The sequence below is a fragment of the Varanus komodoensis genome, unplaced genomic scaffold, assembly GCF_004798865.1.
Source record: "Varanus komodoensis strain SLA01 unplaced genomic scaffold, ASM479886v1 scaffold5, whole genome shotgun sequence".
In the NCBI taxonomy this organism is placed as follows: domain Eukaryota; kingdom Metazoa; phylum Chordata; class Lepidosauria; order Squamata; family Varanidae; genus Varanus; species Varanus komodoensis.
The window spans coordinates 43,233,096-43,247,181 of NW_025336087.1; the positions used below are offsets into that span (position 1 = coordinate 43,233,096).

The following is a 14,086-nucleotide window of genomic DNA, read 5'->3' on the forward strand; positions in this document are numbered from 1 at the left end:
TTACCTATTGAATCATGCCTGTAAAATCAGCAAGATAAATTTAACAAACTCCTCTCCTATCTATATCCTTGGTGGTTTGTTTATTAAATTTGCATAAAAGCCATCCCATTAGCATTATATTCTCTGGGCAGCCAGTATGTAGAAATTCAATTATCCATAATGTTGGATGCAGCCATTTCCTTTCACATGTTGTCACTAAAAGTAGAAGTGACATGTGCCCCCAAAACCCACACATTTGAAGAAATATCTGTAAAAGAAGCCTACAAATTTAGGTCCCCATTTTTAGCCATTCTGTCGAATATGTGGATCTTAGGGGCCTTATATATGGCCTTAGGGATAGGACTAATATCTATGGCCCCACTTTTGCCATCGCATGCAGTGCCAACAAAAGGAGAAAAATGCCTGAATAGGGTTTCACCAGTACACAATTGCCAAACTTTTGAATGATATTGGTAGGGCAGTTGCTATCCCATATTTCAGACCACATGCATTTTTTTTATTTTTATTGGACATTTTGAGGCTAAAAATAACCATAACAGTACACTAATCTCCATCCCCACTTTGTAGCACACTCCTATCATGTTTACTTGAAAATAACTTGTCTTTAATGGGGCCTTTTCCCCTGGTAAAGGTTTATAGGATCTCATATATAGGATCCTTACAAACCTGTATCAGTTTGAATATATCAGAGTGCTGGGAAATTGATTTTGTAAACCCTTCCTATAAAAAAGAAAAAAAAAACACTCCTGAGATATAGCTCCAGTTGATATGCACAATGAAATAATAACTATTATTTGTATAAAATAACTACAGTAATGAATCAAATTCCAATTCCCAAGATTAGAGATACAGACATGTATCTGTGCTTTATATTATAAAATTATAAACACTTCAACCTAATGTAAATGTGGAATGAGTGCACATATATTCAGTAGTGCAGTAAAGGTACCTGTGTATTATTACTTTCACTTGTTCATGGGCTAAGGCTATTAAAATATGTTCTTTAACTGAGCACTGGACTGGAGAGACTGACCCACAGCACACACTGATATAAAGTGGTCACACACTCTCTGCCGCACACTGTAGTCTCCAACAAGATGCCCAAAGACATTTCTCTTGGAGCCTGCTGGGCATTTCTGATTATTTTATTTCTTGTAATATACAAACCAGGACATTGCCAGCTGTGAGCAAACATTGCCAATCCAGTGCCATTTTTACTTGGGCTGAAATGAGTGTTTTTGTGTTTTGGAGCTCCAACCACAACCTGTGCCTTGTACTTAGCTGAGCAAGTTACTTTGTATTTCTTGTGTCCTCAGTTTGCCTTATTGGAAACAAGGCACAGCCCATGGCCCTGCCGGCTGCCATTTTGTGAGAGTACCTGCAACAGTCATTAAAAATTCCAAAAATGTCCACAGATGCAGAAATGTTGGGGAGTCCTGAGGCCACAAGAATAGTTGTGTTGCAAAACCCACCACTGCCTAGATTTTCCCTTGCTGCCACCACAGTTTAAGACCCTAGAGCCTTAGTAGGAGTCATGATGGGCTTCAGGTTCCAGAAAGAGGGGCATTAGTAGAACAATACTCTTTGCGTAATCAACATCTCGTAATGGCCTGGAACTAACGTTCAAAGGGCCAGCAAGAGCGTCGCTCTTAAAGTTGCAATATGCTCCGTTAATGATAGGGAGTAGACTAGCCCGGGCTGGCGTGATTAACAGGGTGATAAAGGATAGACACAGCAAGTGTACAGACTTTGAAGAAAGGAGCCTTTGAACTCTGCAGAGGAGCAATGTATCGAATGTGTATTAGGTAACCCGATTGCTTACGTACATATATGATGCTTGTTGTGGGGGACAATTAACGAGACACTGCTTTGGGCACGCACCCCTTTTGTCTATGTTTTCTTCAGTGCACTGAAATAAAGCTTACACCTAGCTCACAGTCGCGAGTCTAGGGTCCTCTCAGCTTGTCTGCCAGGCCGGTAATCGGGGCCGGGAAGTCCGGCAACAGTTTAATGGATAAAACCGCTCGGAGTAAGAGCTATGCAAGCTGCCATGAACTCCTGGCAGAAATAGTAGGAACCACACGTACCGTCTGAAACCAAAACGTTTTTCCAAAGAAATAACGAGGAGACATAGTTGGCTACACTGAAGACTCCCCCTCCAGAAAAAGAAAAACAAAAAACTGTTTTCTTCTGCAGTTTAGAGCCAGGGTTGCTTTTCTTTCGTACGGCTCTTTCGTACTTTCCTGACGCCCCGATTCTTCTACTGAGGGCTGGACCCGTCCAGAGGAGAGAGGGAGAAAGAGGGAGAGCGAGCGCGTGCGGGCGCCTCCGCCTCTACCGTCATGGCGGCCGCCGCCCGTGAGGTAAACACAAAGTGCCGGATGGAGCAGAGGCGGTGCGACTGGCGCTGGGCTGTGGGAGGGGCGAGGGAGGACGGGGAGGCAACGGACGGGGGCTCCTGCTGCTGGCGGAGGCTTCCGCCTTGGTACAATGGAGCGAGGACAGTAACGGAGTGACGAAGGAGCCGGCGGCGGCGGCGGCTGTGACGACGGGACGAGGACAAGAAGGCAGAAGCAGCGGCACGCGCGTGTGTCGGTTAATTCGGTTGCCGCGTAAGTTCACGCTCGTCGCTCCTTCTCTGCCCCCGTGGGCGGGATATGGGGGAGGGGAGATTGTGGCAGCCGCTCTTCCTCCTGCCCCGCCGTCCATGTGCCCCCCATTTGGGGAGGGGGCAGCGCGGACCCGCCGCCGCCAGCTTCCGGGCGGGGAGGCGGTAGAAGCGGCCGCCGAATGAGCGAGCGTACCTGCCTGCTGCCCTGGCACCCGAGAAAGGGAAGGAGGCTCTCTTCCTTCCGGGGCCTAAGAGAGTACCCCCGCAGCTTTCTTCGTGCTCGCCTTCCAGTGTCTTGACGATGTAGCAACAGCCTCCCCCCCGCCACTCCTTGAAGAAGTGGCCCACAAGATGCCCCCAGGGGCTGAGGCGTTGTTTCTTGAGGTTTATTCCGGCTTTGGCTTCAGTAGTGCTGCCCGGTTGCAATTTATCTTTGGCCGCCTCATCCACAGTTTACTTATCGTTAGCATAATACCAGACAAGATTTTTAAGATGCTTATCAGCCTTGCTCTAACTTCCCAGATGAAGTTTAGATCAGTTTGGATTTGGGAATATCTACAGGCATGCAGACATGCATGTACATAATAGACACACATGTGCACAACACAATTATGTAGGCCCCAATGTAAATGTGATTAAATTATGACCTTCGCAGCTTTCTGCTCTGCATTAGTGTTCACATGTGGGATAAAATGGAGATAAGAGCTTCAGAGGTGCTCTTGAGAGTCTTGTGTTAAAAAGTTGTTTGTTTATGTGTTAACTCATATTCTTGCAGAGACAGCATTTACATGCTTCATCATGGGATACAAGTGTTTGATGGGATCCCATGAACAATGGTCTTGTGAGTGTTTGGTGGACGCCTTCAGACGTCATATGTACTAATAATTGTCACTGCTTGCAAATTGTAAACACCAGCACTTTTCAGGGAAAATGATTTCCTTGGATTCAAGGTGAGGATGGGACAGAAATATGAACCTCTTGCTGAAATGTGTTTTGTTCTTAATGTGAACATTCCTAGAATAGTCAGAAACAACAAAGAGTTTTGTAGTAGCTTAAAGTTTAACACATTTAATATTTATTTTGCACTGCCTGTCGTGCATGCTTCTGCCAAAATACATTTGTTACTTTGGGTATATATACAGATGTGATTGGGTAGGGATTGCCTCATCCTTTGCGAGAATATTGCTTTACACCACAGGTAGAACTGTTTCTCTCAAGAAAGCAGGGAACAACTGTGGATGTCCTCGTGTGACTTCATTGTATATGCCCCTTTTGTGGTGAATTTGTAAATAGCCATAAAAAGTACCTGAGCAATACAGAAGTAAAACACAGTGTTTTAAAGGAATAGCTGATACAATTTGCCTTTGTGTGAATATAGAATTGAGAGTAAGGATAGAATTTGTGTTTTACTAATACAGTGATTGTTTTGAAGGGTGTTTTTGGAGGTTGCAAACCTCCCCCATGATTCATGTGGATCATATATTCAGAAACCAGATGATAGTAATCTAAACCTTTTGCATTTCATGCAATCCTAGACATGTTTATATTAAAATGTTTCACTGTATTCAATAGGACTTTATGGTTTTCTAAGAAGGCTGTCTAAGATTATAGCTTTTGACTGCTTAACATATTTATATTCAAAGATATGCTTTAAAGGCTAGTGGCAAACTCAATAAGAAGGAAATCAAAGCACAAAACTTAGTAATAGGTTTGTGTCCAGTGTGCCTTTTTTCCCAGGGGGATTCATTTCTGAGTAAAAAGACATTGACTTGATGTATCAGCTTAAGATGAGAGAGGGAGCTCTTGTTTTTCTTATAAAGAAAATAACCCTATCATTTCTGTCACTTTTATTCACTCCTCTTCAAATTACACCTCTAAATATATAGTTGTCTGTTGTATGCATAATATATTCTGTGAGTAAATCTTTCCTTGGCAGTGGAAGATAGACTGGACATGAAATAGATCTTTCTTCTAGTCTGGATGCACTTGTTTTTGGCTGGCTACTGCCAACTTCTGTTTACTCTTTCAGTTTGCCATTTGAATCCATATTCTGTCAAGTGTGGTAATATTTAGGCTTATTTGTGTAATCTTCTATGGTGATGAAATCTTATTTAGTCAGGTATGTAGTGTGACTTGCAAGAATTTGACTGATGCCACTCCTGTTCATACAAGAGTATATTTAAGAGGCAAGGCCTGTCCAATTAAGTACAAAATGACACCAGTCATGTAGTTGTCTCACCAGTCAGTATCTTATTTGATTGAGTTCAGTGTTTTGAATTGGGTGTTGCATATGTTGTCTAGGTCATTCTTGGAATGAAAGAGGTTGTGGAATGTTGACTATACGAACACACACACCCTTCAAAAAGGAAGTAGCCTTTCTGGAGTTTCTGTTCCATTCCAGTTTGTACAAAATGCATGTAGTATTACAGCAATTACTTTGGATGATCAATGTATTTGTAATAATATTCATTCTGTTTTGATGGCATCCTTCAGTCACAAATCTTATACTATAATCAATTACTGGATTACATGTATTGCTTTTTCTAGAAGTGATGCATTTTTGTTAACTAGTAAAAGCTAGAGTAGACAGAGAGGTAGTAGCTTGCTTGGATATCCCTGGTAAACTAGAAGGCAACCTGAACCTGAGTGAAACATGTTTAAACTTTGCTCTGCCCCCTTCCTACCTGACTTATTTTTTCCTTCTCATCATCCCACAGGGAAAGAGTGAACAGCCACTATGATGGGAGATACTACAAAACCTTGCTTTGCCAGACATAATAAAGAGCGGGGAATTTTAAATGAGGAGGATTTCCAGAAGTGCGCTCTGCATCATGATTACCAAGCAATGGATGATTATGGAAATGGACACAGCAACAAAATGGACATAGGACTTGAGAAAAGAAAGGGTGCACTGGGTTATTATGGAACAGGTCCCAGAAAGGGAGCACATTGTGCTTTGAGCAGTCCGAATGCTAAAAACATTGTTTACAATCAAGGGGCAAAGATAAATGATGCCTCAAAAGACCAAATTAAGAAGTGGGTATCTGACAACCATCATGCTAATCCAGACAGTTGGAGAGAGTACAAACCTTCAGCCTGGATACCTGTGCTTATCAGGCCAAGGAAGGATTCTTTTCATGAGGGTGAGAGCCTAGGAAGCAGAAATGTACGAAGGCAGCATCCGAGTATCCTAACAAATGAAGATGTATCAGATAGAAAAGGAAATTCTGGTAATATACACTTCTGCAGATAATGTTCTGTTACGACAGTTTTTCTGGTGGCTATACTCTTCTGTTATCTTTGAACTCAGAACAAATGTTAAGTATGCTGTGCTATGACATTGCAAGCAATATTGTCATTTCATTCGTTGTTCCTAAAACTACCAAATAAATGTTGGGTTGATAGATCACACCCCATCCAATTTTGTGCTGTAGGTGTTCTGGCAGAAGTGGGTTTTCCTGGTAATACTTAAAGCAGTATGCTGTGTAAGGTAAACAAGTAAATACTGCTTCTTTTTATCCCCACTACCTAGCCAGTCTCAAGACCCTCCAGTTAGAGCTGGAAAAATGCTTAAAATTCATGATCATAAGTCTGAATATTTTAGGAATGACTTAAGTCTTGCAGACCCTTATCCTGGCACAATATCACAGAGAAAGTTTCAAGTATCAATATCATAGGATCATAAAAGTCATGCCAGATCAGATCAGAGTCCCATTTAATTTGTATTTTGTTCACAGAATGGCCAGGTAGCTGTCTGTTGGGACCTCGTAGTATCAGAGCTCCAGGGCAGCCTCTCCTAACATGTTGTCCTCCAAGTTCTTGTTTTAGGGTTCTGGTTACCTCCCATTTGCCCAGCCAGAACCTTCAGTGTCTTAAGTAGCTACTTCTAACCTGCTCAGATCTACAGTAGTGCCAGAGGCATATGGCTGCTCCCAAATCTTAGGGCAGGGTTGGGCAACCTGTTCTGGTCCAGGAACCAGATTGCCCTTATTCCCCAAACCAAGCTGGTAGACCAAAGAGGTGAGGCTATCCCTTAAGTCCCTCCTTTGTGATGTCATCTCACCTTGCTCACTTTTCTTTCTGTATGGAGAAAGGGACTTAGCAATTCTTGCAGGAGCCAGTCTGCTTCTAGGTCCCTTACCACCTGCATGTACTGCTTATATCCCAACTGGAGTATGAGAAGCAAAGGGATTTGGCAGCCACTTAAAAGATTTCATTCTGCAAGCACATGCCAAGTGCCTCATGTCTTTCATGTGCTATTCATGTTCCAGTTGAGAAACAGGCATTACATGAAGGAAAGAATTTCCAGTCTATTTATTTAAAACATTTGTGTGCCACCCAATTGTGCCACAGCACTTCTGGGCTGCTCACAGCACAAGATAAAAACACAATAAAACATAAAAACTATAACATAATTAAAAACAACAAAATACAGTAAAAATACAAAACAAAGGTCTATGGCAATTAGTTATTACAATGTTTTTTAAAAAGGAAGGTCTTTGCCTGGTGCAGAAAAGAAAGTAAGGAAGTGCCAGGGGAATCTCTATGATGAGAAGTAATGAAGGGATTGTCCTGTGTGCTGCCTGTCTCCCATCAGAAGGGCAAAGAAAACACAGATTAGAAATACCATGCAGATTCCTTTCCTGTTCCAGGAATGGTACTTGGGAAATGTGCCCAGCTCTCATTGTGCTGTATTAAGTAGAAAGGCTGGAGGTTCCCTGCCTTGCCTCTGCCCTGGGGCTCTTTTAAGAACTAGAAACTTGCTTTTAACCCAAAACTTGTATTCTCAGGATTCCTTAGGAGTTACTTTGTGGTTTTCTTTTGCTCTTTCGTAGTGGTACATTATATTAGTATAGTATGATAGTGATATGCCTAGCATCTTGCTGTCTTCTATTTGAGGAAATAAATGTTTGTATATGTTAGCTTAAAGATGCAAATTTGAATTTCTTTTGATAATTCAAATAAGCAATATTGAATGTAATATTGAAGATATTTTGGGGAATTCTATAAGTTAAAATGAGGCTAGTTCATATCAAATTAAACAAACCCATAACTAAGTTGGACAGATTCATGAGGCAGGAGGTTATCAGTAACTACTAGCCTGGCTGGCTATGTGCTGCCAGTTGCTGAGGAGCTTGAGAAGAAGGAAGTCTTGTACCCATCCTGCTTGAGGGAACCTGTGGACAGCTGGTTTGCTACCGTGGTGTACAGAGTGCTAGACTAGATGGACCTTTGGTCTTCTCTAACATGGCCTTTCTTATGCACATTAAAAAGGGTTCCAGACAAGTGGTGTTAGATAAAAACTGACACATACTAATATTTTGAAAGTTGGAACCCTGTGCACGCATACTTGAGAGTAAATCATATTCAGTACAATAAGACTATGAGTAAATATACATAGAATTGTGTTGCATATTATTTTACTTCAGGTGCCTTTTGTGCTCAACCTTTTGTGTTTGGGGTGCAGCTCTAGGATGTTTGCTCCACAACTATACATTCTTCCTAAAACTTCAGTACTACATCATTCAGAATTTCTCAGTGGCTTGTTTATCTCTGAGCTCATAAAACTTAATTTGTGCAGGGTACTTAAGATATTTTTTTTGTAATGACTTGAAAAGAAATGAAGAAAAATAGGAAGCCAAGGAGATCAAGAAGGATAAGAAAAGAAGAAAATGATCAGGATGATGATATGGATGGACCGGTTATAGATGAATCTTCACTAACAGCAAAAGAATTGCTAGGGCTGCAGCAGGCTGAAGAGCGACTTAAGCGGGACTATATTTACAGACTGAGGAAGGTAACTGTTTCTGCAATTCTACTATTTACTATTTCTACTATTTTCTTTTTACTATTCTTATATTATTTTTGAGTATGTGAATTGAGACTGAAAGTCATCCATTAGGAATACCATAGTAAAGATAATCCACAGCAAGAAAGACAGTGAAGTGTTTGGGAAAGCATAAGAGAATAGAACATATTTAGCTACATAATATTATTGTGACAAATTTGAAAATTGGTACTAGGGTGATAGTGATTCTTGTTTGTTATAACCAGCAACAGTAGTTTAGACAGTCATATTTTACTCATTTCTTTATTTAAAAGTTTTTGTATCCCACCCTTTACAGTGTCTCAGGGCAGCAATAACATAAATAAATTGATGCTTAGGTTTCATGAACCACAAGTTGCAAGTTCGACAAAGTAAAAGTGCTACATTACATTTTTTACCATACAATAAAGTGGACAGTTCATAGAAAATCTTAATGGGTAAAAGACCTTGCTGGAATCTTAAATACAATAATGTAATTACTCTTATCATTGTCATTTGGCTTAAGTACATGTAATTGGATATATCCTTATGGTCCAGTATACCTTGTGGTGGGGAACCAATGGCTCACATGATGTTCCTTGACTACAACTCCTATCATCCCTTAGATTTTTCTGTGCTGTCTGGTCCTGATGGAGTCCTACAGCATCAGGAGAGCCACATATTTCTCATTGCTGTTCTGTGTGTGCATTGCAAGGCAGCAACTATACTAGTGCAGTTGTACCAGTTGATGATACAGTGTCCTTGTGTCATTGCTTTTCTTTTGACAGCTTGCTGTTTGACAACTGTAAATGAAAAAGCAAAATTCTAACTTACTTGCAGTCTTGCTTTGCCAGTGTCCAGTGTCAATACTGTACTTTGACAGGAAATGTTTACCAGGACATTGAAATATCTGTAGAGTATTTTAAAGATTGAGTTTAACAATGAAGTTGATAACATATGCCTGGGTAATTTTGTTAATAGCATTCTCATTGGGTGGGATTGTGTAAATTAGTGACCTTCAACAGCAGGGGTTGGATCCGATGGCATTCTAGGCCCCTTTCCAACTCTACTAATATTTGATTCTATTCTATTGTTTCTACAGATACAGACTCAAATGGGGTCACTGGAAAATTCAGTTTATGTTAAAGGCAAGAATATGTGAAAAATCATTTCAAATCAGTCCAAGGGACAAAGTGATCTGAAAGGCACAGCCTCTGTCATTGGGCATTTTTACAGTCAAGATAGCTACCCAGTTTAATATATGGTGCAGGCATATCTCAGTATGTGTGTCAGACCAACACAACAAAAATTAAGCCATCACAGTCAACTGGAATTAGGATTCTGACCAGCTTGAACTGTGGTACAAGATTACCCCCTTGTATGTTTCTTACAGCATCAAACTTTCACTTATCAATGCTTTTAAATATTCCTAGATTGTCAATAAGAAAATAACATGGCTATAAGTGCTAGTGGCTCTTCTTGACAAAAAAAGGTTGTGAAATGATACATCTTAATATTTCTTCTTTTCTTTAGCGTTTTCGAAGCTACCCAACAGCAAAATATATTTGCAAATTATGTGACGCTTTGATTGAGTCAGTGGCATCTGCACATAAGCATATAAAAGAAAAAAGACATAAGAAAAACATAAAGGTGAGTCGACGACAAGTCCAGAGTATAAAAACATCACAGTTCTGGTTCATTGTACAGATGAAGAAGGAACATTAAATGTATTGTGTGCAGGCACAGTACCAAATCAGCAGTAGCAGCAACCACCGCAGCTAATATAGGAGGTCCAGCATGACTTGTACCATACCAGCCTTCTCTGTTTCAGGCCAGAATATTCTTTGCTGCTCCCTGGGAATAGTAGCTGACTAACCAGGGACTCCTGCATCCTGGCTACTACATCTTCACTTTGACTTTCCATTGTCACACCTCACTCCTTCCACCTTTATCCAGAAGTCTACTGCCATAATTCATCTCTCTTTTCTTTGAAACTTTGTTCTGCCTCTCAGATTCATTAGTTCATTACACTGTTTGTACCCCACCTTTCCATTTAAAATAGTCAAAGCATCTTACTGCAATTCTAAAATGATACAGTATCACCAAACTCAGTTAAAAAACACTTAAAATGCTCAGCCCATTTTTCAAAGGGGGGGTTAAAATAGCCATCAACACAGCGAACCAAATACATAATAGGAAAGAGTGCTGCAAGGGTTAAGGGAGCAAGAGACCTTTAATCCACAGTGCGTGGTTGAACTGGAGGAGTGATGGGCGTAGGCAGGCCCATATTCAGGAATGAGAGTGGCAAGGGAAGCAGTGGCAAAGGCTTTGAAATCAGGACAATTAGCTTATGTTGGATCTGGGGCTCAGCAGGAAGCCAGTATGATTTGAAACTCACTTGAGCACCTCTGAGGTTTTTCACCATCTCATAAAGATAGTATTACTTCTATTATTATTATTATTATTATTATTATTATTATTATTATTATTATTATTATACATTACATTTATATCCCTCCTTTTTCTCCATGGAACCCAAGGCTGCATACTTCTCTTTCTCTATGTCATCACAGCAACCTTGTTAGGCTGTTAGGCTGAGATAGGTTAGGCTGAGAATCAGTGACAGGCCCAGTGTCACCCAGTGAGTTTCATGGCCAAGTGGGAACTAGAACCGCAGTCTCACCACCCCAGTCCACCACTCTTGAGTCCATACTCTGAACCACTACACCACGTTCTTTGTCGATTGTGTTTACTTTCACTTGTCAGCCAGGGCTGGCCTTTCTGTGAGTCAGGGTGAAGTCCTTACCTCAAGCAGTGGAGTGACAGGAGTGGCAAAAATGTGCTTCCCTTTGGAAAGCTGTGTTGACCAACAAAGTGGCTGTTGTTGCTCTTCAGAAAACCAACTAAGCCTAAATGCTGGCTGTGAGAGCTAGGCATTGTGGAAGTGATGTTACGGGGATTACCTGTCCCGAGAAGGGGTTTAGGGTCCAGAACACAATACAGGGAAGGGGACGTGAAATGGCAGTTGTGGGAAGGGAAATGGAGCAGAGTGCATGAAGTGGGGGGGGGGGGGTTACCATATGGTGGCATATGTGCTTTCCACTTCAGAAAATGAGCTTGTGCTGGGGCTGTTGCCACTTTCTACTCAGTAGTGAACTTTATGCTGTAAACTGCTTGAAAGAAGGACTTGTTATTCCATGTTACAACATAATATTAGTCATAGTCACAAATAAATGTATGCTTTGCTCTTGTTTTAGTGACTGTGTTGTATATTATCAATAATCTAGCTAATAAGAGGACACACTTCTTATAATGCTCTCTGAAGGAACATTTGAGTTGATTTTTATTTTTTCCTACATGTGTAATATGAAAAAGTATAAAGATGCTTTACTATTTAAGTAATATATCTTTCAGAGTATATTTCCATAAATGTTCCTGAGAGAATATATTTATATTCTCTTGCATATTATCTTTAAAGGAGAAGCAAGAACAGCAACTGCTGACTGCCCTACCTCCACCAACACCTATGCAAATCCAAGCTATTGGTGTTGCCATTGAGAAAGTAGTACAAGAGTTTGGTTTAAATAATGAAGAGTTGGAACAAAGGCTTGGAATTAAAACTACCATGGAAAATGTATTGCATCAAAAATTGCCAGGTACTGTAACATTGATGGGACATAGGCTAACCACTAAGGGATTTCAGGAGTGGAGCCTCTTTTGGTTCTGGGACCAGCTCCGGGCTAGACTCTTAACGTTGTGAAGAACAAAGGATTTCCTCCATTTCTGCAGTTTGAATTAAAGTTTCCCATTTTCCTTCATTGTAGACTGTTCTCTAAGACTATATGGCTCTTCCTGTAGCAGATTTGGTTTCAAAAACTCTGATGTAAATCTAGATATTCAATTTCCAGTCAGTGTAAGTACATTTATTTTCATTAGGAAATATTGCATATTTCATCAGGCAATATTGCATAGGGTGTCTAGGAGTTTTAGTGTCAAATTTTAAGTTCAGATGAAGGTAATGGTGACATCCATGAAAGCAGGTTTGGGAAAGGTAGAAGTTAAGAAATCTACATGTGCAGAGATGATTGGAAATGTTTCTTGCTTATATAGCAAAAATGCACACACAAAAACTCCTGGGTCATTAAGTACCTATTGGTGTTATCTAAAAAATAATATGACCTTTCTCCCATTTGTTATGGCTATTAGAACCAAAGACTTTAAAAAAATGCCAGTCAAGTAGCTTATCTAAGATACTAATCAGAAAAAATAAATAATAAATGCCGTGAAGTGTTATACTAAGCTTTAGAAATATCTCTGTAATAGATAAAATTCTTTACTAAGGAATGTCAAAATTCTTTAACATTTGTTCTGATGTTCTTCATAGATGTCCCAACCTGATGTACTCTTACTTGTACAAGAAAGCCTGAAGAACAGTGGTAAGGCATACCTAGCCATTTTTTGTTCTCACAAGATGGGAGTAGCATTTCTGTGCAAGTAGCACTGTTGAGATCTGTTGAGGCATGAAGGAATGGGTTTGGATCCAAAGTTCCCCCTCCATGAATGGAACATTTCTTCCACTTATGAACTAGGTTTCCTACTTGGAAGGGGGGGGCAGGGCAATAATTTTTGCCAATCCTTGTTTCTCCAGCATTATCTCTCTTACTGTTCTGATAGGTTACTTAACACTCAAGAGCACATTTTTAAGGACACGGGGGTTGGGGAGTTGGGCAAAATCAGCTCTTCCCCCACTGCCCCTTGAGGATCATGCAGCTCATTGAGTTCTGCTCTGTACAACTCCAGATCCAACCCTATGTTTTTACTTGGTATAGGTACAATTATGTATTCGTGCCCTTAACAGCTAAGAAAAGGGAGAATTAACATTATGCTGGAAACCACTTCCCCCTGAACATGCTGGGTTTGCATGGTAGAAATGGGGGTCAACATGGGTGGATTTGTGATTATGTCAGGCTTTGGAAGTAAGTATGAATGAATCATGTCAATTATACTGCTCTTCAGAGATAATGGCTGTGCATGGACAAAACAGTTGTTGAGAACTACTCTTTTGTGCAGACTGCTTAGTGGTGGGCATTGCCTCTGCATCATGCACCTACTATTTGACCACAGATAACTCCAGCTGTTAAGACTTCATTCAGGTAGATTTAATTTTGATGTTTAATTTTTACAATCTTAAGAATGGATTTAGATGGTCAAATGAAGCTCCCATTCATATTGTATTGCATTTGCTTTTCTACTAGCATATACTACCTGTATCAAAAGGTATCATGATAACTCAGATGGCTATTCTATCTGGTAATACATGCACTACATCCTTTCAAGTACAAGCAAGCAAATAGAGAATTTTCTTTTAATTTGCTCTGTGTGACTTTTCCTCAGTACCTTGATTAAATTGGTTTTCTTTTTCCCCCCTAGAATCTTTTATTGATGTTGATGCAGATTTCCATGCTAGAGTGCCTGTGGTGGTGTGCAAAGAAAAACAAAGGTCTCAGTTAGCAAATTTATGTGTTCTTATTGTGTATAGCCAAGTAAATTACACATGCCTATAAGTGTGTTAGCTTCTGTATTGTATAACTCCAGTGATCTTGACTTAACAGAATAATAAGATAAGCAAATCATTTCTAAAACATATGAAAATTAGATGTTTTCCACCT

The 14,086-nt window shown here is 40.2% G+C and overlaps 1 protein-coding gene across 5 annotated transcripts in view; it reads left to right on the top strand.

Moving 5' to 3' along the window:
• Positions 1-2,419: 2,419 nt before the first annotated feature.
• Positions 2,420-14,086, top strand: part of TUT7 (terminal uridylyl transferase 7) — a 46,788-nt gene continuing 35,121 nt past the window's right edge. For 3 of the 5 annotated variants that reach the window (XM_044445937.1, XM_044445936.1, XM_044445934.1), the window contains exons 1-8: positions 2,420-2,612; positions 5,329-5,841; positions 8,230-8,408; positions 9,951-10,067; positions 11,896-12,073; positions 12,242-12,330; positions 12,802-12,853; positions 13,848-13,917. In XM_044445937.1, the coding sequence (XP_044301872.1) occupies positions 5,349-5,841; positions 8,230-8,408; positions 9,951-10,067; positions 11,896-12,073; positions 12,242-12,330; positions 12,802-12,853; positions 13,848-13,917 (1,178 nt within the window). In that variant the 5' untranslated portion in view covers positions 2,420-2,612; positions 5,329-5,348. Of the gene's footprint in view, positions 2,613-3,386; positions 3,562-5,328; positions 5,842-8,229; positions 8,409-9,950; positions 10,068-11,895; positions 12,074-12,241; positions 12,331-12,801; positions 12,854-13,847; positions 13,918-14,086 lie in introns of all 5 variants that reach the window. The other 2 variants (XM_044445935.1, XM_044445939.1) reach the window with 2 other exon arrangements.